Source organism: Quercus robur, chromosome 2 (genome assembly GCF_932294415.1).
Source record: "Quercus robur chromosome 2, dhQueRobu3.1, whole genome shotgun sequence".
NCBI lineage: Eukaryota > Viridiplantae > Streptophyta > Magnoliopsida > Fagales > Fagaceae > Quercus > Quercus robur.
In genome coordinates this window covers 14,472,026-14,498,988 of record NC_065535.1, presented here as the reverse complement: position 1 = coordinate 14,498,988, position 26,963 = coordinate 14,472,026, and the positions used below count along the sequence as shown (strand labels likewise).

Here is a 26,963-nt window from a genome sequence, read left to right as displayed (position 1 = left end):
TGAGTTTATATAATATTATCTTGGTCCTACGGTGGACCCCAAAGGAAAATTTTTTGCTCTGCTCCTGAACCGTAGTAGCCTTGTGTGGGCTTGGCTATGGACAGATTGATGAAGTAGCGTTCGGGCTGCTTGAATGCAAGATCGGATTTGGACCACTAGAATGTATCGATCGGCATGTTGCCCATTATGTGGGAATTGCGATTTTGGGCTATGGCTTGCTTTGCTAAGTGTGAGGGTTTGCATATGAGTGGTGATGATATTGCGGATGTTATGTGGGTTGTGTTAGGCTAAACCTAGAGGTAGGTACAGGCCAAGCCTTCTACATGGTGCATGGATCAAGTTCGAGTTTGGACATTAACTTGCTCGACCTATTATGTATACATAGCTTATGTAGCTCGGTGACATTGTTTATTTTCTTTTATGATAAGAATTAAGATTTGAATCTCTCTTTCTTCATTATTGCAATTATCAAATCACTAGTAATATGATTTTTTTTGGAAATACCATGAAGTACTGTGTTATAAAAAGTATTAAGTATGCCCTTAATGTTTGTTTAAATTATTAATTTAATAAAAAACCATTCAATAGTTTTATACTAAAGAATTGTTAGTTTAACTTAGACCCTATATTACACAAGTAAGCTTTGTCGATTTGCAGTTGAACATCTTCCTTCATCTTTTGCTCTTGTTCTTAATCCAAGTATTTAAGTGGCTGAATCAAAAGGTCAAACCATATTTATGCTGATACTTGACATATAAAAGTATTAGGTTCTCCTATATAGTACAATGATGCAATATTCTCTCGTCTCACATTCATCGTGGACCACATCATAAATTAATTAGTGAGTTCTATTATTATGAGACAAGGAGTATCTCATTACTGTTCTTTTAGAGTATGGAATAATAAGATGTAGATACTTGAAGTCTCTCAAACACTCTGGCCTAAATATAACATGAGGTCATGTAGAAACCTTAATGACTTTGGTTGTTTGCGACTTTGTAGGATCTAATCGGCGGTTAAAGTCACATAATTTCCATTGTAATTGACAAGAGCACCCTTTATCCATCTCACATACGGAGAAATCCAAGAAGCGATGATCGATCTAGTGCCAACTCAAACCTTACAAATAGACAAAACAATGTAAGATCCTCTTTTTCTTCTCTTAAGGTCCAAAACTTGAAAAGAATCTAGTCACTAAATCCTAAGAAACATAAGTGTCAAAAATTTCCCTGAAGTTCAAACCTAGCGGCTTTATATATCTTTGAGCTAAACAAATATTTTGATAAAATATAAGGATAAGCATTAAGCAAAAATGCATCAACACCTACATCGTGTATCACTTGTGATTGTAATCAGTATTATCTGTGGTGTGCTTAGAGCCACTAATGGGGATTACTTGATAGGTGTAGGTAGCTTTGACATGACTGGTCCTGCTGCTGGGGTGAAAATGATGGGTTATGCTAATATGGACCAAAGCACTGGCGGTATCCATTTTAGGCTAAGAGCTAGGACATTTGCATTGTGGTTGCTGAGAGTTCCCAGGGTCCAAGGTTCGCTTTTGTCAATCTTGATGCTGGCATGGCTTCACAGCTTGTCACTATAAAAGTGCTTGAGAAGCTAAAATCAAGGTACACCAGAGAACCAAAATCTAATCAAGTATATACATTGCGAGTTTGTGACAATATGTTACTGTTTGGCTAACAATTATATTAAATTTTTTTCGTAATTTGAAGGTTTGGAGATTTGTACACGGAGGAAAATGTGGCAATCAGTGGCATCCATACTCATGCTGGGCCAGGGGGTTACTTGCAGTATCTAGTTTACTCTATCACTTCTCTCGGTTTTGTGCATCAATCATTTGATGCCATTGTTAACGCAATCGAGCTGAGCGTTGTTCAGGCTCACAACAATCACAAGCCTGGTTCAATTTTCATCAATAGAGGTTAAGCATTTCTTTGCATATAGTGTAATCATCTTATGTAATCAGACTTTTCAAATTACCAAAAAAGAATATATGAGATTTTGTAGGAGACGTGGAAAATGCGGGAATAAACAGGAGCCCAAGTGCTTATTTGTTAAACCCGGCAGAGGAGAGAGCCCGGTACCCAAACAACGTTGATACCCAAATGACACTGTTGAAGTTTTTTGATGGTGCAAGCAAGAAGAGCATTGGAGCCTTTAGCTGGTACGCAACGCATGGTACTTCCATGAGCAGAAACAACAAGCTCATCAGTGGTGACAACAAAGGTGCAGCTGCTAGATTCTTCGAGGACTGGTTCACGTCTAACACTAACTCATCCTCCACACCAGTCGCCAACTCCTCTAACAGATCGAGTAAGTTTATCTCTAAACCAAAGTCTTAGGTACGTAGTCAACTTGTCACATTTTACCTTACCAAAGTGTAGTAACACAAAAAAATATTTTATTACTTTTTTTTCCGTTTTATTAAGTAACATGTTATAATTGATGTATCAGGTTTTTTTCTCTCACCTTCATTATTTCACATCTCTTTTTTTACAATCAATTTTATATATTAAAATGCTAGGCATTTTTTAAATATAGACATTCATGCATCAAATATGGATATTTGTGTAAAATAGTAATGTAAAAAAGTAAAAGAATATTTAGCCTAAGAAAAGAGTTTTACTTCTCTCACATCTACTTTTATGTATTAAAATGTAAACATTTCCACATAAAGTGTGTACATGTGTGAAAAATAGTGGATGTAAAAGGGTGTGAAAGAATATTTAACCTAAGAAAAAGGGTTTTGATTCTTTCATATATATTATTTCACATCTCTTTTTCTCATTCGCTTTTATGTGTTAAAATGTTAACATTTGACATTTTTTAAAAGTAGGCATTCCTACATCAAGTTGAATGTGTGTGTAAAATACTGGATATAAAAAGAATTTGAAAAAATATTTAGCCAATTCTCTCTCGTCTACTTTTATTTGTTAAAATGTTAACATTTTTAAGATGAAGACATTCTTGTATCAACTGTGAATATACGTGTAAAATAGTGGATATAAAAAGTATAAAAGAATATTTAGTCTAAGAAAAGGGTTTTGATTCTCTCACATTTACCTTTTGTGTTAAAATGTTGACACATTTGAAGTATAAAACATTCCCGAACCAAGTGTAAATACCAGCTCAACAAATTATGAAAAAAGAAAAGATTTTTCTATTATCCAAAGCATTGCTCTTATCTTATAGAAGAACAAGATCTTTTTTTTTTTTGGTTGCTATGAAATCATAATTTCATGATAATCATCATCCTGTAACTGTTTCTTTCCTATGTGGGGTTAGACATTAGCACACTGGTAGAGAAAGCGAAAGCAATCTAAGTCACAGGAGGAAAGCCCTACGGTAACTCAACCAGCCAAGGTTTTAAGGTGAGGAAAAACAATGGGTCACTATTTGTAGGAGCATTTTGCCAATCAAATGTTGGAGATGTGACCCCAAATGTGGTTGGAGCATTTTGCATTGAAAGTGGAAAACCCTGTGACTTCAATCATTCCTCCTGCCATGGCAATGATCAGCTCTGTATGGGCCGTGGGCCTGGGTATTGACACTTTAACCTTAATGGGTTTATGTCTTTCTTGATGCGAGCTCATATTAATGGGTTTGTGATTTTGTGAAACAGATACCCAGATGAAATACTAAGCACACAGATTATAGGGGAGAGGCAATACCAAAAGGCTGTTGATCTGTTTATTTCTGCTACAGAGGAATTGACAGGAAAGATTGATTATAGCCATGTTTATTTAAATTTTACTGATATTGAAGTTGAATTAGATGGGAACAATGTAGTCAAAACATGTCCTGCAGCACTTGGTCCAGGTTTTGCTGCTGCAACTACAGATGGACCTGGTGCCTTTGTTTTCCAACAAGGTGATACAAAGGTCATGATAGTTTTTACTCTCTCTCTCTCTCTCTCTCTCTCTCTCTCTCTACGTTCGATGCTCCAATTTTGTTAACTTTCTTTCAGGTCAGCCTGATGAACCTATGGAGTTTTTGTGGGCATTATGGGACCTATTTTGTATTTAGGCTATAGAGTAGGGTTGGGGGGGATTTTTTTTCTAAATAACCAAATCCCTCAAACAATTTCATTAGTTAGCAAGGTTTCGAAGCTATTTAGCAATCTAACAAATTGAGTCCCTTGGACTTGATTTTGCTCTTTGAAATCAAGCGAAGAGGAGTCGAGTTTCAATTTGAAATCGAGTGTTTCACACTCAAGTTCCATGAGGAAACTAGACGAAACTAAAGAACTACATGAAGAAGGCGAAACCAAAGAAGAAAACCTAGAAACACAAACCAGCGGTTCCAAAAGGCGGCGACGAAGCTCCAGGCGAAGGTTTTCCTCTAATTTGTTGTTTTTCTTGTCTGGGTCTTTCGATTTGATGATGTTTCATTATTTTTTCTTGTTCTGGTTTGATGTTTGTTGGCTCAAGGAAATCGAGTCGTTGAGAATCGAGTTCCATGGAATCGAGTCTTTGGCTCTCAGGGAAATCGAGTCGTTGAGAATCGAGTTCCTGAGACTCGATTTCCATGGAACTCGACTCTAAGCGACTCCATTTAGCACAACAAAATCGTGTACAATGGACTCGATTTGTTAGATTACTAAATCGTTTCAAAACCTTGCTAACTAATGAAATTGATTGAGGGATTTGGTTATTTAGAAGAAAAAAAATCCGGGTTGGGGCAACTCTTACTAGGATAGATCAATCTAATAATCCATACAAAAGATAATATAGGGTAAATTTAGATACAATACTTTAGTACAATACAATAAGTTTTCTAATTAAATTTACATACATAGTTATATTGAATTTAATTATTTTTGAAAAAGAAAACACTATTTGTACTTCATTGGTCATTATAGCCATGTGTTTGAATTTAATAGCAAAATATTCCTAAGTTTTACAAGATAATATAGTTGTTTCTCTCAAGTATCTATCTCCTCCAAAAAGTAATGCTACATAATACAAACACCGAAACTTCCACATAAATTGAGGTGACAGGTTTTTATTGGTTCTCATTAAACTCACTACTAATATCATTTTATTATATCTAATTCACAACTTGTGATCTATGTAGTTGTGAAATGTTTTGTGAAATTTGTTGTACTCTAGAATTTTTTATTTTATTTTTAATATAGATGCGATAAAATTTCAATTTATATTATTTGCTTCATAATAATTTCTACTATTTATTATCCGGCAAGAAAATCCTTTAGGGTCACAGGGAGACTCTAATAAGAGAATTTGTTTATTTCGGCCGTCGGGCCTATTGGATCGAATCCCATATATGACTATAATTATTATTGTTGTTTGAGTCTCTGAGATGTCCCTTTGTTTGCAGATCAACAAGTTATGGAGAAAGTTGAGAGACTTGCTTAAGGAACCAACCCATTATCAAGTGCAATGCCAAAAGCCCAAATCAGTTTTGCTAGACATTGGTGAAATGTTTGTGCATGGGCGGTAAGACAAACTAGTCTGCTACTCATTAAATTTTTTACATATTTATTCTTTCTCATTCATGTTATTAATAACTTTATTATTATTTTTTCTAAGAAACTAAGTTATTTAAAAGTATGATTATATCTAAAAAACAAAACATGTACATAAACTAACAGTGAAAATTAATTGACATTTTAAGTTATTAAAACAAATACATCAATATTTATGAACCTCGGTCATGTCATGACAAGGGAAAATATTCAGAATGAAATTAAAGTAGTGCAAATAATTTTTGAAATTAAAAGAAAATTCAAATAGTTATTGGGTAAGCACCACATTAATTTGGTCCTCAAAATCTATCAAAATTTTCAATTTGATCCCAAGATTTTGAAAAGTAATAACCGACTCTCTCTTCCCATTACTTTAGTAGTGCTGATGCTGAATAATTTTCCTCCTACTCTCTCTTCCCATTTTAAGAAACAGCGCCTTTTTATTCAAAAAACAAATAAATAATAGCATCACCTTTTTTTTTAGAGTTAGAAGTCATTCTCTCTCTTTCCCATTTATGTATTAAAAGAAAAATAAAAATTGAGAGAACCATTTTTTGAAAGCTTAGTAGTGCTTCAGCTTGAGTGCTTGACTATCACTAGGCTATAAACTCAAGAAGGCACACATCACATTATTATTATTGTTGTTGTTGTTTGGCTTACACATAACACAATAGATTTTCTAATTACTGGTAGGTTTTGTGGATATAAATGCAGCCAGCGACTCTTCCAATTCAAATGCTGAGGTTGGGAAAGCTGATCATACTTTCTGTACCAGGAGGTTAGTTTTTCCATCTAATAATCTTGCACCAAATAAATGACTTTTCTTGTTTGTGTGTGCTTGTGCGAGTGTTGTCATCTAGCGTTGGAAAATGACAAATGAAGTACATGAGAATGAAACCTAGAGGAAACCTAAGTACTAGATATGAAGTACTGAGCTCTTGCATGATTTGTATTACTTATTAGGATAAAATTAAATCTAAACCAAGCATCAATGACAATCTCTAAGCTATTGAGAATTGCAGAGTTCACAACAATGGCAGGGCGGCGACTAAGGGAGGCAGTTAAGGAGACACTCATTAGTAATGGAAATGGAGAATTCAATAACAACACTGAAGTTATAATAGCCGGCCTCACCAATACTTATTTCCAATACGTTGCAACTTTCGAAGAATTCGAGCAACAACGATACGAGGTACATAATCAGTGACAACTTCACATGCAAATGCTATGCTTACCATTCTTTGAAGAAAAAAAAAATTGGGGTTAAATAGAAATCTATCCCTGTTGTTTACCATGGCATTAGGAATATATGAATTTTAAGTAATCCTCAGGCTTAGGCCTTATCAGTTTTGGGGATATATGCAAAATTTATTTGGTATATACAGGCTGCCTCGACCCTCTATGGTCCACACACATTATCAGCATACATCCAAGAATTCAAGAAATTAGCAGAAACAATGGCAAAAGGAGAAAAGATCATGAAAGCTAGGTCCTTCACCACCAGATCTTTTTAAAACACAACTCAGCCTCCTACCTGACCCTTTTGGAGACTCAGCTCCTCCTGGAACAAACTTTGGTGACATGAAACAAGACATCATTGTACCCAAAAATGGCACATTCACAAAGGGAGACAAAGCAAGTGCCACATTTTGGAGTGCAAACCCAAGATATGACCTATTGACAGAAGGCACATTTGCAGTGGTAGAGATGCTTCAAGGGCAGCATTGGACTCCAGTTTATGATGATGATGATTTCTCTTTGTTTTTTAAGTGGAAAGCAGATGACAGTTACTTGTATAGCATGGCAACCATTGAGTGGGAAATACCAAAGGAAGCTGGCTCCGGGGTATATAGGCTAAGGCACTTTGGTTCGTCTAAGAAAACAAAGACTCCCCGAACGAGTACTTTACTGGGGCATCTCGTTCATTTGCAGTATCATAAACATGGTCCGAAATAACTGAAATCGTAACTTTAAGTAATGCACGATTGCAGTTATTTTGGGCAGTGTGTGTAGGCACACTATGTAAAATAAACACAACTTATCATGTGTATCCTTATCCTTACATAAAATAATAAGACATTATTTTATATATGGTAAGTATAGATATTCTTTCAAGTAAGAATTGGTTGATGCTGTCAAAAACCTTGTAGCTGAATTGACACTTCAAAATGCAGGATTAGCAGCATATTGTAATTATTTTTTAAAAAGAATTGAGTGATGCTATTTATTTACAAGGTCTTTGGCAAATAAATAGACACTTATATAATTTTGGTAATTTAAGAATTGAATAGGTACATGCGCAAATAAAACACAACAAAGACACATTTGAAAGACTTATAATCAAGTTTGCTTTTGAGAGAACTCAAGTCATGATCAAATTGAACACATCCAAATGCACGAAGACAAATAGGTCGCTTGTGAAGTTGCACTTATTTGTCCATCCAAATCACACAACGGAGAGACTCTCCCGTAAGAAGTAAATCGAAAGCTTTGTTGATGTCATCGAACTGTATCTCATGTGTGACAAATTGATCCAACCGCAGTTCCTGATAGTTATTAAGAAAAAAAAAATGTTAGGAACAATATGGAAGAATGAAAGCAAAACTTGATGGTTGTACTGTAAACAACAAGTACAAGAAGCAAAATAGCCACCACAAAAATGCAATCCATAAATAGTTACTTTGCAAGCTAATTAGCATGATCAAAACAAAGCTTAATTTTCTAAGGCTTAAATAGACTAGTGTCTATTTGACATCATTTTATAAGCTTAGTTTTTAGCTTTTAACTTTAATTTGGAGTTTAAAAAAAAAAAAAAAAAATCTTGTTTTTTTAAGGTGTAAGTATACTTTAACACATGCTTTCAGCAAAAAAAAAAAAAAAATCAGTAAAAAGCTAGATAAGTCATTTCCGAACTGTCAAATTAATCACCTTGTTCAAGTAACGTTGAAGGAGGATGGGAATATCAGTTTTAGCTTTAACTCCTCCAAAGATGCATCCCATGATGCTTTTGCCCCCGCAATCAAGGATATCGTGATACTTAAGGCCCAATTCTGATCCAGGTTTGGCCACTCCTATTATTACAGTTTTTCCCCAACCCTGAAGGTAAATAGAAAACAAAAATGATTGTATTTAGTTCAAGCAACAAGAATAATTATATGTACCAAAAAAATAAGTTTAGAGGCACAAAATTTTCCACATGTTGAGGGGGAATATTGTAATTAGTGTTAAGAGTGACGCTAGGAATACTAGATATTTTATGTCAAATTTTTAAGATAATATATAAAAAAAAAAAAAAAAAAAGTAACTAAATAATTTAGTTATTACTACAAAATATTTACAATAAGATTTAACAATGAATATGATTGATGAACAATCAAATTGTAAAACTTGTGTAAGAAAATTTGTAATATACCCAATGTTATTCTTTATTTATATTATATTATTAATCTGTCATCAATCATAGTTATTGTCACGTTAATTTATGAGTATTTTGTAGTGAATAATAGAACAAGGGGTTTGTGGCACAATAAACAATTATACACTGTCATCAATCAACAAAATAGCTGCATATAATTTTTCTTGAATATACTCTTCATATAATGTAAATTTAATTGGAATCACAAACTTGTGCTAATGTTAATTTGGGAAATTTCTAGACTAGCATATTGAAATGAGTAATGCTACAGACATAAATTATTTTACAAAATGTTAATGTGGCCAACCTCTTATTAATTTTCATTTAAGCTTACCATTAATATTACTTTTATAATTACCAATAATTACTTACCATATTAGCAGGTTATAAAAAAATTTGTAAAATAGTTTGTATCTCTAACCTTATTATATTGAAATAGCCAATTTCCCTTCCCTTTTAACAATAAATCGTTAAACTCTCAGAAGTGTGAAAAGTTCACAAGCTTGAACCCATTTGATCATCAATTCATGAATTATTTTTCTCACAAGTAGATCAGCTGTCTCAGTTCATATAAATATAGATTTGAGAGGTGTGATGCTGGGCTCAGATTTGATACACGTACTATGTCTCTGCCATAAATTAAGTCATAAAGCAATCGGACCACACAAGATCTCTAGAATGCAGTGGGTAGCATCGAAAAGAAATTCAGTAAAAGATCATATCGTATGCCATGCTTGTGTGTGTGTGTGTGAGAGAGAGAGAGAGAGAGAGACAGAGAGAGAGAGAGACATTTCTGCAACAGGAATATGCTTCATGCACCATCGATGGCAATCCAATGCATTCAAAGCAATAGTCTGCACCCCCACCAGTCATCTCATTGATCACCTGCAAAATGAGGGAGACAGAAACAGCAACAGATTAAAAAAAATAATTTAAAATAAAAGAGCTAAGCATTTGCTGATTTACACCCATCAGCAGCAGTAAAGACTTCACAATTTCAAAATCTATTCCTTTTCACCATTAATTATCATGCGATAATTTGCCAACCCCATCCCTAGCTAGTCCCAACCCCACTGGGGTTCTCCAATTTTTTTTTTTTTTTAAAGTAGTCTTTAAGAAACTTAAATTATAAAAACTCTAATAAAAATAAAACTTGAATATATCAACTTCACAAAAAGAAAAATACAAATATATGAAATTTTACAATTTCTTTCTACTAACAAAATGAAAATGCAAAAAAAGACGGATGAGAGATAAAATAATAATTAAGAATACTAAGATGAGAGTAATAATATAAGAGAGTTTGAATGACGATAGAGAAGAGAAAAATTGAGAGAGAAAGAGAGAGAGAGAGAAAGTAACGTGCGACTATGAGTTGAGTTATGAAAGAGAGCTGAGTTACTACGACTGCAAAGTCGAGGAGAGCATAACTGCTAGCACCATCAAGAAAAACTCATAGTCACAATATCTCTCTTAATATGTTTTTTCAAGGAAAAATAAAATTATAGATTTTTTTTTATGAAATGAATTGAATGAGATAATAAGCGTTTTTTTTAATGGGTTTTTTGTAGACTATATTGTTCATTTGTCGTTGTTTCACGTTTGGCCTATTTTAACTGTTGTTCTTTGGGGATTTTTTTTCTTGTTGGGTTTAAAAGGTTAAGAATTATGTTGGGGAATTGTTTTTGTTGAACCCAAAATTTTAGGTTCTCGAGTGATGGTGTTTTTTTTTCTTTTTTCTTTTTTCTTTTTTATTTTATTTATTTTTTTTGAGAAACTATTTTTTCTTTTTTAGGCTAAACAAAACATGTCAGTTATTTTTAAAAAAATAATGTACATAATTTATTTTTAGCAAGTATAAATGTTTTTTTTTTGGGTGCAAACTTGAACTCCCTGGCTTGGACTTGGACTTTTGGAACTGGCACTGCCTACCCCAACCAAAAAAGGTTCTTTCTGTTGTAAAAGACGCGAAATCAATCACGGGCTACTACCAAGCCCTGGAGTAATCTGTGAAAGAACTTACATGATACATAACAGAGACAATTCTTGTGCTTAATAGAGGCACAAGTTGAAGCCACCGATAAGCGTATTCACTCCTAGGTTAGTAAGAGTTCATGATCTCAATATTACGAGTAGATAGAAGTATACAATTAAATAATAACAGACCCATTAATTAAACAATCATTGTGTAGGTTAAGAAAAAGACCTGGCTCACAGATTTGTCTCCACACTCTCCTCCATTGACGAAGTCTGTGACTCCGAACATTTTCCCTGATTTAACAACAAAAAACATCTTCATATTGACGCAATGCAAAGCTTACTCGTATAGTTAATAGTTTCATTATGAAAAAAATATTCTCCACGTACACTTCCATATTTAATGAACGGTTAGTGATCATTATGAGTTATGACTATAAACTGACTTGCAAAAAGAAAAGAAAAAAAAAAAGACCTTTGTATTGATCATAGCATATAAAACGGAATAAAATCTTCTATCATCTATTTAAAGTGGTCAATAATGTGTTCCACCAATTATAAATTGTCACATTTTTGGTAGTTTGTAAAAAATATTATAAAATAGTATTTAACTCTAATATTTTCTTACAAAACACTCACTAAGTACATAAAAATGGCAAAAAAAAAAAAAATGAAATTGATAAAGATACAATTTTTTATTATTATTTAAAATTACTGATGCAGTGAATGATTATCAGTAAGTAAAAAAGTAACATTAGTAGTAGGGTTGAAAACTAGTGAGAATTAGTTAGATCAATAATCTATAAAAATGTTATAAAATACTTTATAAACTATAACATTACTTAGCAAAAATGTAAACAAATACTAGGTGATCCGCAGAGATAATTTTATATTTTAGAAAGGGGTGGCGTTTGTTATCTTATTTCATCAAGACATTTTCAGAGTTTCATATGGCCCAAAAAGACAGGTGATCCGCAGAGATAATTTTCTTACCCATTTCAAATTTTTTTGAGTTAAGATCCACACCAATAATTCTAGCAGCGCCACGGAGTCTAGCTCCTTCTGCAACCTAGAAAACCTAATTATATATGAGTTTCTGTAAAGTATCAAAGATGAATGTGAGGAAAACTATGCTTATAATAAGTCTGCAAATTCATACAGCTATTCCAATGGACCCCAACCCAAATATAACAACAGTTGATCCTTCTTCCACATTTGCGATTTTCCAAGCAGCACCAACCCCTGAAAACCCAAGTTATCAATGAGATAAAACCACATCAATGTGCTTTCGGAGTCTAATAATGCCAGAAATTTTTTTTTGGAGGGGCCGATTTGTATTGCTAATTTATTAGTTTATACAAACTTTTATACACATACACAAACACATGTATCTATACACATACACAAAAAATTAATATCTTTCATAATGAATCCTTAAAATTAAATGTTTCATAGAATTAAATTAATCTTTCACCATCTTCCATAGTAAAATCCTTACAATTTTCATTTTCAATATAAGTTACCAAATTGTCTACCGTTGTGAATAAAAAAATTTCAATTGAATTAATGAAGTGTTCACAGACATAAATGATCCAAAACTTTAAAAAATACGAAAATACATTTTACCATAAAAAATGAATTTGAGAAACAATACATTCTTTATAACTACTAGACAAATTAGACAATTTTTTTTAAGAACATTATTGGACCAACTCAAATAGTTGGGGGGCCAAGTCCCATTTTTGAGGGCTAATTATTAAAATATTAAATATTTCTATATAGTAAAAAAAATTTCAAATATTTGGGGGGGGGCCATGACCCCCCCCCCCCCCACCCTAAGCTCCGCCCCTGATTACTATAATTTAAAAAAGATATATATAGAATATAGTGTGAATCCATTTATCAACAAAAACTAAGAAAAATGGGAGGAATTGTTTCTATATGAAATGGAATTATTTCATAGTTCAAATTAAATATTTCTACTATATGACCTAATAGGCTCATGCATGATGCATGTATTTGTTAAACTGCATGATGCATGAATTTGTTAAACTGTTGGATTTAACAATAACTCAATCTCAATAAGGTACCTCTCCCCTAGCTATAGCTGTTTAATTTGCTCGAGTTCCAAATAGTAATTAAAGGAAATTAATCCTTGCAAAATTACCTGTTGATATTCCACAGCTGAGGAGGCATGCCCTACTTGGGGAGATTGAGGGGTCAACTTTTGTTACATGGGCAACATCTACCACTGTGTACTCCGAAAAACTGGACACACACAAAGTGTGATATATAGTCTCTCCATTCAAGCTAGTGAATCTGGTGCCCTGATCATATCTAGGCATATAAGGTGTTATTTTGAAAGGCAATTTTGTACAAATGTTGCTCTTCTGTGATCTGCAACCATCACATTCACCGCAATCCGAGACGAATGTAGGGATGACAGTGTCTCCTACAGCTACTTCATGAACACCCTCCCCAACACTTTCCACAACCCTACAACACATAAAAGAAATTGGGTTTGAAATCATTGCAACAAACCCCAAAATATTGCATATCATAGAACTAATGTAAAACTAACCCAATAGCTTCGTGACCTAAAACTCTTGGATATATTCCAGGCAAATCCTTCAAACCAAAAAAAAAAAGCGTTAAGTGTCAACAAATTTTCAAGAATTTATTAAGCTCATGAAAGTAAAAGTTTAAAGAATATATATGGTTTGAAATAACAACCTTCAAAACCCATAAACCGATATCGGTGTGACATAGGGAGCTGCATATGACTTTGATCCGAACCTCACGAGGCATTGGCGGTGCCACCATGATCTCCTCCATCTCTAGTGGCTCATTTGGTGCGCGACTAACAGCAGCTATATAGTAAACATATTGAACGTTAACAAATCATTTTCACACACTTACAAGAAAGTTCAGGAAGCACAATTCATATCATGCAAAAAAAAAAATTTCAAGGAATTCCCAAAGAGTTACCTTTGCATCTAATTGGCTTCCCTTTAGTTGACATGTTCTCACCCATGCTGACAAATTAAACTCCCTCTCTCTCTCTCTCTCTGTGACAAAGGACAATGTAAGACTTGTGAGACGTAGTTGGTGGAGAGCGAGAATGTGAAGGTTTTTATAAGATGGCTAGGGATGCCAGTGGTAGTGAATGTGATTCCATGCAGGTTTAAAAATAGATTTGGCGTGATAGTTTTCAGAAACAACTTTATTACTATTAAAAGATTGATTAAATTGGAACAGATACATCCTTTTAGATTTAAGATAATAATTGAACTGTGTGTTTGACAAATTCAGGCTGTAATATCTTAAATTGAAGCCTGCCTGTGCAGGTCAATGGGTTTTTAATTAAGGGATAACAGATTACAATTTGAGTGCTTAGGATAACTGTTCGATGATGGAGTTCTTGAATTGAAATCTTATCTATAAATGGATTAGAAGCTAAATAAAGTTATTCGGATAAGGGTTAAGGAAGATGGGAAAAAACAAACACAATTTGAAGAAGAGATAAGGGACAAGGAATGAAAATATTTTGTTCAAGATTCCATTTTATGTTTCACTAATAAAGTAATAATAGCTTGTCACATGTTTTTTTTTTTTTTTTTTTCCTTTAATAAATAAGGTTTAAATTAGGGAAAAAAATTAAACACGTTAGTATAATTTGTAGAGCATACAATAGAACACTCAAGGTGAGACCAATTTGTCTTGTGCATTAGCTAGTGCATTTACCTTTTAATGTGTAAGAAGAGAGAAGTTAAAAAGTGAAAAAGTAAAATAAATAAATAAATAAATAAAAAGATTAAAAGTTTTGAAGATGGTAAAATATAGAGCCTGATGGGCTTACCTTAATGGGCCTGACGGATCGGAACTGCTGGGCCTATATAAAGATGATCCCCTGTACTTTGAAGGCCCATTGCTGACAAACGTAGTAAGGGCCCATGATCCGAAGTCCATATCGCCTAGAAAAGCCCTAAGATCCAAAAATAGAAATCCCTGCTCACCACGCTCAGAGAAATTTGTATTAGAGTCCCACATGGAAAAGATTTGGAAACCAAGAAGAAAAGTCAACCCTTTGTCACTATAAAAGGCCTACCACCCTCAGAAATCGAGGTACGCTTGAATTGACCCTCTCTAACGCTCTAAGTAAAACAAAAGAATTCTAACTTGACCGTCGGAGAGCTTTAGGCCGGCACCACACCGGTGCTCTCTGAAGGACTTCTTTCGATTGCTTCTGTCGTGCAGGTTCGCTTCGAGTCGCGAGTACGGTGTGACCCATTGGTGACAATTTTCGACGTCATCAGTTGGCGCCGTCTGTGGGAAACGAACGTCATAGCACGTTATCGCTTCTTAGACAAAAGAGTTACATGGTACTCACACGCTCGATGGCAACCACTAACGACGCTCAAGAAGAGAAAGCCCCTACGACTGCCCTTGAGAGACAGGTCAGGACGCTCGCCGCAGCCGTGGAGCGCCTCACCAAACAAAACCACGACCTAGAAGAGCAGCTGAACCAAAAGAGTGCGGCGGTCAATAACCAAGGAGCGGATCAAGAAGGAACCAGCGCTGAAAGGAGGAATCATGACGGACCACAGGAGAGTAACGCCCCGAGCAAACAAGTGCGACGGGACGCTAGCATCCCTTCAGTGACGGATACAGCTCCACAACCCATCATCGCGGAGATGCAGGCGATGAAGGAACAGATGGAAGTACTGATGAACGCTCTCAAGGGGCGGGTGTCCAATGATCTTGACGACCTTATCAACCGGACTGACTCGCCATTTACGGCAACCGTCAATTCCTTCCCCCTGCCAAGTAAATTCCGCATGCCAAGTATGGATAGTTATGACGGAATCAAGGACCCTCTTGATCACCTAGAGACCTTCAAGACCCTGATGCACCTTCAGGGAGTGGCAGACGCAATTATGTGCAGGGCGTTCCCTACAACCCTAAAGGGCGCAGCAAGGATTTGGTTCAGCCGGCTAGCACCAAATTCCATCGGCACCTTCAAGGAGCTGAGCGCTCAATTCACTACGCACTTCATCGGAGGATATCGGTATAAGAAATCCACGGCTTGTTTAATGAATATCAAGCAGAGAGAGGAGGAGACGTTACGGGCCTACATATCTCGCTTCAATAAAGAAGCGCTCTCGATCGACGAAGCCGACGACAAGATACTAGTGGCAGCGTTCACGAACGGGCTGAAGGGGGGTAAGTTTTTGTTCTCCGTATACAAAAACGACCCAAAGACCATGTCGGAGGTGCTTTACAGGGCCACCAAGTATATGAACGCTGAAGACGCACTATTAGCCCGAAAAGATAGACCCAAGAAAAGAGACAGACAAGAGGATCCCCGACAGGACCAGGGGCGGAAGAAAGGATGGATGGGAGATCGAAGGGAGGAGAGACGTCCAAAACCCATGGGCGCAAGGTTCACAAGTTTCACCCCGTTGACCGCTCCGATAGACCAAGTCCTAATGCAGATTAAGGACGAAGGATCCCTGACGTTTCCGGGAAAGCTGAAGAGTGATCCCAACAAAAGGTCCAGAGACAAATATTGCCGCTTCCATCGTGACCATGGTCACGACACGGCCGATTGCTACGACTTGAAGCAACAAATCGAAGCCCTTATCCGACAAGGGAAGCTGAAGAAGTTCGTCAGCAAGGAGAGAACGGATCAACCCCCACAAGAACAACACCCCCGTCGAGAAAACGAGCGACAAAGACCCCCATTAGGGGACATAAGAATGATAATTGGAGGAACAGCCGCGGCTGGATCGTCGAAAAAGGCTCGCAAAACATACCTTCGGATGGTACAGAATGTCCAGTTGGCGGGTACAGTGCCAAAGATGGCAAGAAGGGAAGGCCCCATTATCGGGTTCTCGGAAGAGGATGCAAGACGCCTACACCATCCACACGACGATGCCCTCGTCGTCAGCTTGCGGGCAGGCGACTACAACATGCACAGAGTGTTGGTCGACAACGGTAGTTCGGCCGACATCTTGTACTATCCGGCGTTCCAACAAATGAGGATTGACAGGGAGCAGCTGATACCGACAAACGCCCTGCTCGTTGGTTTCGGAGGGAGTAGAATATTCCCTTTGGGCGCAGTCACGTTATCGGTGACAGTAGGAGATTACCCCCAACAAGTCACCAAGGACGTAACATTCTTGGTGGTCGATTGCTCGTCAGCCTACAATGCTATTATTGGACGACCCACGCTCAACTCATAGAAGGCGGCAACATCAACTTACCACCTAATGATCAAGTTCCCAACGGAGTATGGGGTAGGAGAGCTACGCGGAAATCAAATTGCCGCACGAGAATGCTACGTAGCCATGATGGAGGTGGAAGACCAGATCCAGGCCTTGAACATAGAAGAACACCGAACGACGGCAGAACCTACAGAGAAGCTAGAGGAGATAACTCTCGACAGTTCCAATCCAGACCGAACCACCAAGATCGGAACGCTTGCCAAATCCGCAATCCGTCAAGAGCTCGTAGCTTTCTTGAGAAGCAATAAGGATGTGTTCGCCTGGAGCCATGACGATATGCCAAGAATCGATCCCTCGGTCATGGTACATAAGTTGAATGTGTTGCCCTCGTTTCCACCCGTCCGACAAAAGAAGAGAGTATTCGCCCCGGAACGAGACCAAGCAATAGCGGAAGAGGTCCGCAAACTCCAAGAGGCAAGCTTCATCAGGGAAGTCTACTACCCCGATTGGCTGGCGAATGTGGTAATGGTGAAGAAAACGAGCGGCAAATGGCGGATGTGCGTGGACTTCACCGATCTTAACAAAGCATGCCCCAAAGATAGCTATCCCCTTCCAAGGGTCGACATCCTAGTAGACTCGACGGCTCAACACCAATTGCTAAGCTTCATGGATGCTTTCTCGGGTTATAACCAGATCCGCATGCACGAGGACGATCAGGAGAAGACTTCGTTTGTAACCAGTCAAGGACTCTTCTGTTACAAAGTAATGCCATTCGGCCTGAAGAATGCAGGGGCAACATACCAGAGACTAATGAACAAGATGTTCGCACAGCAAATCGGGAGGATGTCCAAGTCTATGTCGACGACATGCTGGTGAAGAGCCGGAAGGAGGAAGACCACTTGGAAAATCTCAAGGAAACATTCGGCACGCTTCGATTCTACAACATGAAACTCAATCCGGGAAAGTGCGCATTCGGTGTAACGGCAGGCAAATTCCTAGGATTCATGGTATCTCAAAGGGGGATTGAAGCTAACCCGGACAAAATCCGAGCCATAATGGAGATGGCCCCCCCGAGAAACGTGAAGGAAGTACAGAGCCTTAACGGCAAGGTAGCGGCATTGAATAGATTCGTGTCGAGAGCGACGGACAAGTGTTTACCCTTCTTTCGAACATTGAAAAAGTCATTCGAGTGGACGGACAAGTGTCAGCGAGCCTTCGAGGAGTTAAAAACCTATCTATCTTCACCACCTCTACTGAGCCCCTCGCAACCAGGTGAAGAACTCTTCCTCTATTTGGCTGTCTCCCCGGTGGCCGTCAGCGCGGCCTTAATCAGAGAGGAGGACAGGGCACAGAAGCCCGTGTACTATGCCAGCCGGGCGTTCTGCGGTGCCGAAGAAAGATACCAACCTATGGAGAAACTCGCTTTTGCATTGGTCACGGCGGCTCGCAAGCTCAAGCCCTACTTTCAAGCCCATACCGTGAATGTAATGACCGACAAGCCCTTGCGAAGGGCACTGAGTAATCCTGAAGCCGCGGGTCGACTGACACTGTGGGCAATAGAATTGAGTGAGTTTGATATCAAGTACCGTCCACGTGTGGCCATTAAAGGACAAGCTGTAGCCGACTTCATAGCAGAGTTTACGCGTGACGAGGGCAAGGGGGCAGAAGAAAACCCCCGGTGGAACATCTACACCGACGGATCATCCAATCGGCAAGTTGGAGGAGCCGGCATAGTATTGCTGTCACCTGAAGGAGACAAGGTTGAATGTATGGTCCGTCTCGACTTCCCCATTACCAACAATGAAGCAGAATACGAAGCGGTGGCGGTAGGACTCGACCTAGCCAAAGCCGCCAGAGCTGAAAGTGTGGTCGTGTATTGCGACTCTCAAGTCGTGACCAATCAAGTAAACGGAGATTATGAATGCAAGGGGGAAAGGTTGAAGAGATATCTTGATCAAGTAAGGGCGAAAGTCGACGGGCTGAAAGCAATGGTCGTCCAGATCCCCAGGGGAGAAAATGAGCTCGCCGATCGGCTAGCCAAAGCCGCTTCAGCAGAACATATGATGACACCTGGTAATGTACTTTCCTTTGTTCAAATCTTTCCACTAATAGACCCCGACAACATGCAGGAGATACGCTCCGAAAGAAATTGGACTACACAGATAATTTCATACTTAAAGGACGGGATACTGCCAGAAGAGAAGGAGGCGGCGAGAAAGCTAAAAGTCCAAGCGGCAAGGTTCGTCTTGATAAAAGACATTCTTTACAAGAGAGGTTTCTCCCGTCCTTATCTGAGATGTCTCGGGGTTGAAGAGGCAGACTACGTAATGAAGGAAGTACACGAAGGAATATGCGGGAACCATTCCGGATCGCGGTCGTTAGTGCACAAACTGGTACGAGCTGGGTATTACTGGCCAACCATGCAGAAGGATGCCGTGTCTTACGTTAAAAGCTGCGACAAATGCCAAAGGTTCAGCAATTTCATCAGACAACCAGCTGAGGAGCTAACCCCTATTACGGCTCCATGGCCTTTCGCTCAGTGGGGACTAGATATCATGGGACCTTTCCCAACGGCGGTAAGGCAGTTGAAGTTCTTAGTAGTGGGTATTGACTACTTCACAAAATGGGTAGAGGCGGAAGCCTTGGCCACCATTACAGAAAAGAACATTAGGAGTTTTGTCTAGCGGTGCATCGTATGCAGGTTCGGTATTCCTAGAGTTCTTGTCTCAGATAACGGGAGGCAGTTCGACAACGACCACTTCCGGGACTTCTGCACACAGCTAGGAATAAAAAACCACTACTCATCACCCGCCCATCCTCAGGCTAATGGCCAGGTTGAAGTCACGAACCGATCCCTGTTAAAGATTATCAAGACTCGGCTTGAGGGGGCAAAGGGCATATGGCCGGAAGAATTGCCGAGCATATTATGGGCATACAGGACAACGGCGAGGACACCGACAGGAGAGACGCCATTTCGACTGACATACGGGAGCGAGGCGGTCATCCCAGCAGAAGTTGGACTCACAAGTTACAGGGTTCACAACCATGACGAAGGCAGGAATGACGAATTCATGAGGCTACAGCTGGACCTGATAGATGAGGTTAGGTCGGCGGCGGAGCAAAGGATCGCTAGATACAAGGATCGCATGTCCAGACATTACAACACCCGGGTCCGACACAGAAACTTCCAAGTAGGAGACCTCGTACTCAGGAAGGTCATGGGTGCAACTAAAGACCCTGCACAGGGAAAACTCGGCCCCAACTGGGAAGGACCTTATAGAGTTACGTCTTGGAAAAGGAAAGGAACATACCACCTGGAGACAACCGATGGAGAGAAGCTACCGCATCCATGGAATGCCGAGCATTTGAGGAAATACTACCAGTAGTAGTGACACGGCAACCAGTTTTTGTTTAAGCTTTTATAAGTTTCTCTTTTAACTGTCTTTTTTTTTTGGCTACAATCTTATCGTGCCCTTTTTAAGCCCAAAGGGGGCAGGCACTTTTTCCTTTACGCATTTCTATAATCAGATATTACTTTGATCTTCTACTTGGATGTCATTATAATTGTCTACAAAACTAATGGAAACTAAATAAAGTCCACAAGATGGACGGATACAAATGCAGTCCACAAGATGGACGGATACAAATGCAGTCCACAAGATGGACGGATCATTCTACGGGGATGATAATATCCTACAAGAATAATCATTCAAGTCCACAAGATGGACGGATACAAATGCCGTCCACAAGATGGACGGATCATTCTACGGGGATGATAACATCCTACAGGAATAATCATTCAAGTCCATAAGATGGACGGATACAAATGCCGTCCACAAGATGGACGGATCATTCTACGGGGATGATAACCTCCTACAGGGATGATCATTCAAGTCCACAAGATGGACGGATATAAATGCAATCCACAAGATGGACGGATCGCCCTACAAGGACGATCGCACTCAGTCCACAAAATTGACGGACACAAAATGTCCACAAGATGGACGGATCATCATGCGGGGTTGATATCACTCTACAAGGACGATCACTATCAGTCCATAAAATGGACAGATACAAAATAAAGTCCACAAGATGGACGGATCATCCTACAAGGATAGTAGCCAAAGTCCACAAGATGGACGGACCATCCTACAGGGATGATTACTCAAGTCCACAAGGTGGACGGATCAATCGAAAGTCCACAAGACGGACGGATCGTCCTACAAGGACGATCACTGTAAGTCCTTAAATGGACGAACATAAAATAAAGTCCACAAGGCCGACGGGCCATCCTACAGGGATGACGACATCATACAGGGATGATAACTCAAGTCCACAAGGTGGACGGAAATAATAGAAGAACGTGCCCGCGAAGTGGACGAACCACTGACTACATTAAAAATTTTTTACAAGTCCATTAAATAGGCGGTACATTTAAAAGTGATACACAACGCCACAAAGTGGACGGATCCTCATAATAAACCTCTAAAAATAGATGGAGAAGAAAAATCCTCACGGATGTAAATGCTCAATCAACACAAAATGATAAGTCTGCAATGTGGACGGAGTATCACGGATAAACAAAATATTCTCATAAAAATCCTTCCTCAAGAAGGAGGACGGACCTTTAAACAAAGTACCAAACAATAATAGAAAGCATATATGAACATTAAGCCAAAAGCCCAAAAAGCAAGTGTTTAATACAATTAAAGAGGACGGATTGTTCTGAAATGTAAATTAAAAAAAAAAAAAAAAAAAAAAAAGGGACGGATGGTTCTCAAAATAAATTACATAGACATTAATCTTTCTTTTGTTCAGCGACTTGGACATCCTTCGACGGGACGGACTCTCCGTCTCCTTGAACAGCGTCTTCGCCAAAGAGGTCCTCCGTATTTTCGGAGGCGACGGGGAGGGCAGAAGTCTGGGCTTGGTCCTCAAGTTTGACCATTGACAAATCCAGCTCTGGATAGGCCTTCTTGACCTGACGGAGAGAATCATCGAAGCCTTGAAGGAAAGAATCTGACAGCTCGCCCAAGCAGGACTCTGAGCTGCGGTACTCCTCGACTGCTACCTCTTTCACATGACGGATCTCTTCCTTGAGTTCTTTAATCTCCGCCTCCCTCTTCTCAATGACCGTCAACGCAGCAACCGTCTTCTCCTCCAGCTCTTTCCTTGCCTTCTCAGAAAGCTCCAGCTTCTTCTCCATCTTGGACCTCCATTTATGGAGTTGTCCGAGCTCTTCCTCCGTCTGCTCCGCCTTCGCGCGCACCCGGTCCAAGGTACTCTCACGGTTGAGACACCGGTCCAGTAATCCCTTCATCATGACCAAGGACTGCGAACAGAAAAGAGCCCGTCACATAATGTAAATAACAACGAAAAAGAAAAACAAACTTATTTGACGGACATAACCAACCTGAGCAACGGCAAAGAGGCCCGTCTCCCCCATGGCCTCCGTCGAGTGGTTTCCAAGATCTTCAGTCTTCCGCCGTGATGATGGACGACAGCTTCTCCAACGCATACTTGGAGTCGTCGCGGAGAAGGGAAGGAGGTCTCTCTTGCTTACCGTCTGGGGCCGTCATCAATCCTTTACCCGTCCCCTGCTTAGCTGGGGTGACGGTCTTGTTACCCTCAGCCATTAAACCAACCACAGGTTCAAGAGAGACCTTTGGTTGCTTAAATGGACGGTCGGATTTTGATGTCGGTTTCCTCTTAGGGGCTGAAGCCGACACCTTAGGTACCACCTCGCCGGATTCCCTCTTCTTGACGGCTTGGGATTTAATCAAAGCTCTCCTTTTTGCGTCTTCCATCTCTGCAAATTATGACGGATGAAATTAAAACTAAGTGAATTCAGTTAAATGGAAAAGTAAAGTTGACGGGCTTACGTCTGTGAACTCGCTCGTCGTATCTGATCGCCTCTTGGGTGGGCTCAGGACCGTCGCAGTACCAATGTATGGTCCTCGGGTTCACTAACTTAGCCCAAGTCCTTTCCTCCGGCGTAGTTTTTCTGCAAATCTTTTCAAGGAAACTAAATTCCTCAAGGCTGACTTGTGGGCGCCGTCGACCTGCAGAGAAAGACGATCAAGATATACACATAAAGATGGACGGATACGAAAAGCATTACAAAATTAAGACGGATGCATACACGATTGATTTATCACTGCCCAGGTTGTGTCGACGGGCATGTACTCCGTCTCCCCTGGACGGCTCATCCATCTGTCACCCTCCAGGAAGAAGTAGCGACTCTTCCAGTCTCTATTTGAGTCTGAGGTCTCAAAGATCACCTTCAACAAGGGGCTCCGACTAGCAAAACTGTACATCCCCCTTGATCCAGAAATCTCGTCTGGACAGTAACAGTGAAGAAATTCACGGACCGTCAGTTTCCTTTCCCCATCCGACATTGCACCGTAAAGAATCTCCATGGCTATGAAGACCCTCCAGGCGTTAGGGGATATCTGGGTGACGGACAACCCCAGATAGTGCAAAAGTTCCCTATGAAGTGTAGAAAGCGGGAATCGAAGTCCAACCTTTAACGCCTGCTCGTACACTCCAACACCGTCTACCCCTTCATAGTAACACTTCTCCCACACATATGGAAGACGGATGGAAACGTAGTCCGGGATTTGGAAGTTGGTTCTGAAAGTGCTGAAATGTTTCTCCCTGATGACGGATGTAAACCTATGCACCGTCCATTCTGGCAACATGATGAACTGCCTTAGTCCATCAGCACCCACAACGGACTCCAGTGCTTGATCCCCGTCGTCATCAGAACCCTCTACTTCAACTATCTCCACATCCTCATTTGTTGAGGATGAAGAAGAGGCAGACGGACTCCTATCTTCGCCGGGGCTCTCTTGGTCTTTATGACCGGACGGGTATACATCCTCGTATTCCGTCCCATCACGAACCACCGACTGGTTACTTGACGCACTAGACATTTCCTACAATTGACGATGAAACCTAAGACCGACGGGTTTGAAAGTATTGACGGGTATGGAAAGCCTAACAACAATGCATGGACGGAAATGTAACTTGACTATAGTATTAGAAGTACTTACCACACTTAGCAGAGGAGAGGTGACGGTTGGTGTAATCAGTAGATGCTCGTCCTTGACGGATTGTTCTGACAAGGTTGACGGCTTCGCTCTGACAAACGATTTCTGATTGAAAATTGAAGAAATGAGAGAGTGAGGCGCCTTATATATATAGGAGATGCACGGAAGACGAAGCGACGCTTCGATCCTATACAATGGCCATTCAGAGAGTGACACATGGCATGCTTAATAAATGCTGACAACCTGCCAGTACGCACCAACAGATTTGTACCCATCATGTAACCGTCAACTTGATGAATCTTCCTCTGACGGGTTGATCCATCTAGAACCGTCAACCTATCTTGCATATATCCGTCGACCAGTTGTGACTAAACTAGAAATCTTCTTTTTTCCCGCGGATTTCACTCCGTCATACCCATGCGTTAGAACCGTCACCCCATTGATCCTTTGACCTAAAAGGTGACGGACCATTGGGGTGAAGGGGGCAACTGAAGATGGTAAAATATAGAGCCTGATGGGCTTACCTTAATGGGCCTGACGGATCGGAACTGCTGGGCCTGTATAAAGATGATCCCCTGTACTTTGAAGGCCCATTGCTGACAAACGTAGTAAGGGCCCATGATCCGAAGTCCATATCGCCTAGAAAAGCCCTAAGATCCAAAAATGGAAATCCCTGCTCACCACGCTCAGAGGAATTTGTATTAGAGTCCCACATGGAAAAGATTTGGAAACCAAGAAGAAAAGTCAACCCTTTGTCACTATAAAAGGCCTACCACCCTCAGAAATCGAGGTACGCTTGAATTGACCCTCTCTAACGCTCTAAGTAAAACAAAAGAATTCTAACTTGACCGTCGGAGAGCTTTAGGCCGGCACCACACCGGTGCTCTCTGAAGGACTTCTTTCGATTGCTCTGTCGTGCAGGTTCGCTTCGAGTCGCGAGTACGGTGTGACCCATTGGTGACAATTTTCGACGTCATCAAGTTTAATGGCAGAGATTAAAAGTAAACTTTTTAAGTTTCAATCTCAAAATATTATTGCATGCCTATTGCACCGGATCTAAGTCACAACATTTTTATTCAAAGAAAGATAGGACGAAAGAGGACTTATAGGGAAGTCATTTTACAATACCCACAATTTTCTTTTTCGAGATATTGCACCCACAAAACCCTAGCTGTCCATTTGTGTTTGCTAGACCCAATACTTATTTAACCGGTCAATCTCTAAACACAAAAAAAATACATAATCTCTCTATCATTTATTAGAGTAAATAAACTATAAGTCATGCATTAATGCAACTTTTCCATTTTGACTTATTTAAAGCATATCTTTTTTGTTTTTCTTTTTTAAACACGTTGATGGTAAAAAGTAAAAACTAAAAAGGACCAAAATAGCAGTGACTACACCATATTGAACAGTAAACAGTAACAAGGTTATACATCAAATTAATTAACTTTGCTTACCTCCATTGGTAACTCACACCTGATCTGAATAAAAAAACTGTGTTTGGTTTTTTTTTTTTTTTTTTTTTTCAGTATGCAACAGTATATTGTCCTTTTGGTTTTTAGATTATTCATGTTTGGCTCTAAAAGTAAGATTGCATAACAGATTGTAACTAAGATGTTGGCTAGAGAGAAAGGAAAAGAGGTAGTGTATCTGTTCGAGTGAGAACGTATATATATTAAGGTTTGAACTTGAAGTAGTTTTTTTACCTACAAAATAAAAAAGAAAGAGAGGAGTATGTAGTGAAGTAGAAGCAAACAACGTAATCCAAAAATTAAAACACAAAAGACAAAATATGCCTGACAAAGAGAATCCAAATTCATCAAGTTTGTGAGTTTCAGTTAGCTCAATTAGTAAAAAAATTTATTGTCGAATAATATATTTGAAGTTTAATCCTCACTTATATCAAAAACCAATTGATGTGTTGTCCTGATAATAAAAAGTAAACATTATGAGTAGGGACAGACCTAGGATTTAAAGCTAGCGAGGGTCGGAAAAAAATAAAAAAGGCATCCATATAGTATTAAAAAATTATAAATACACAAAATTGTTATTTTTAAATACATTAAGATGCAAAGATTTACCAACAAAGACAAAACCAAAAACAAATTTTTTTTTTTTTAATACTAGGCTAGCTATGAATTTTTTTTTTTTTTTTTTTGAAGTTAGAGCATTCACAGTGGTGGTACTAAAAATTTTAGCTTTTAGTATCTTAAAAAACTACTTTATCTATTTTAATACCTCACTTTACAATATACCCAATATCAAATGTTCAATTTTTTTTATTACTTCATTTAAAATAATATAAACAACTCATTAAAATAATAAAGGAAGAAAGAATCCGAGTTTTTTAATTGAAGGAAAAGATAATCTTAATAAAATATTGTATTTTATTTTTAACAACTTGCTACAGTCAACTGGTATTTATACCAGTTTACTGTAGTTGCAAAAAAATTTAGCTTTATCTTCTCCAATAACACATGATTTTTTGGTTCTTTGGTGATAAAATAGGTTTTTTTTTTTTTGCTAAAATAAAATCACCATTGTGGATGTTTTTATTGTTTTTGTTAAGTTTTTGGGTTTGGATAGTTGCTATTTGGGTGAGGTTAGCTAGGCTTATTGAGAAGAAAGAGAGCCTAAGGTTTTAGAAGGGGGTCCAACTATGAAAATGAAATATATAATAACTATAAAAAATAAAAATAAAAATTATGGACCCGGGGGGGGGGGGGGGGGGGGCCCGAGCCCCACCTGGGTTCGTCCCTGATTATGAGCGGATGTCATAA

General features: G+C 39.0%; 2 protein-coding genes and 1 pseudogene across 2 annotated transcripts; 1 reads left to right on the top strand and 2 right to left on the bottom strand.

Moving 5' to 3' along the window:
- Nucleotides 1-1,312: 1,312 nt before the first annotated feature.
- LOC126695253 (neutral ceramidase 2-like) lies at nucleotides 1,313-7,617 on the top strand (annotated as a pseudogene).
- Nucleotides 7,618-7,737: 120 nt separating this feature from the next.
- Nucleotides 7,738-14,022, bottom strand: LOC126712526 (alcohol dehydrogenase-like 7). Its single transcript, XM_050411880.1, has 10 exons — nucleotides 13,890-14,022; nucleotides 13,635-13,771; nucleotides 13,483-13,529; nucleotides 13,069-13,397; nucleotides 12,061-12,143; nucleotides 11,895-11,970; nucleotides 11,131-11,195; nucleotides 9,714-9,809; nucleotides 8,438-8,605; nucleotides 7,738-8,055 (listed from the first exon to the last, which is right to left on the bottom strand). Exons 1-10 carry the CDS (start codon nucleotides 13,933-13,935, stop codon nucleotides 7,939-7,941), a joined length of 1,164 nt encoding a protein of 387 aa, XP_050267837.1. The 5' UTR covers nucleotides 13,936-14,022; the 3' UTR covers nucleotides 7,738-7,938.
- Nucleotides 14,023-21,877: 7,855 nt separating this feature from the next.
- On the bottom strand, nucleotides 21,878-22,599 carry LOC126701714 (uncharacterized). The gene is made up of 2 exons (XM_050400045.1): nucleotides 22,542-22,599; nucleotides 21,878-22,460 (listed from the first exon to the last, which is right to left on the bottom strand). Exons 1-2 carry the CDS (start codon nucleotides 22,572-22,574, stop codon nucleotides 21,927-21,929), a joined length of 567 nt encoding a protein of 188 aa, XP_050256002.1. The 5' UTR covers nucleotides 22,575-22,599; the 3' UTR covers nucleotides 21,878-21,926.
- Nucleotides 22,600-26,963: the final 4,364 nt, after the last annotated feature.

Coding starts and splice junctions, on each gene's coding strand:
- LOC126712526 (XM_050411880.1), bottom strand. CDS start 13,935: ATGGGTGAGAACATGTCAACTAAAGGGAAGCCAATTAGATGCAAAG. Junction 11,196..11,894: donor CTCAAAAAAATTTGAAATGG/GTAAGAAAATTA, acceptor TTGTTAAATCAG/GGAAAATGTTCGGAGTCACA. Junction 8,056..8,437: donor TTCAACGTTACTTGAACAAG/GTGATTAATTTG, acceptor AATAACTATCAG/GAACTGCGGTTGGATCAATT.
- LOC126701714 (XM_050400045.1), bottom strand. CDS start 22,574: ATGGGGGAGACGGGCCTCTTTGCCGTTGCTCAG. Junction 22,461..22,541: donor GCCTCTTTGCCGTTGCTCAG/GTTGGTTATGTC, acceptor TTCTGTTCGCAG/TCCTTGGTCATGATGAAGGG.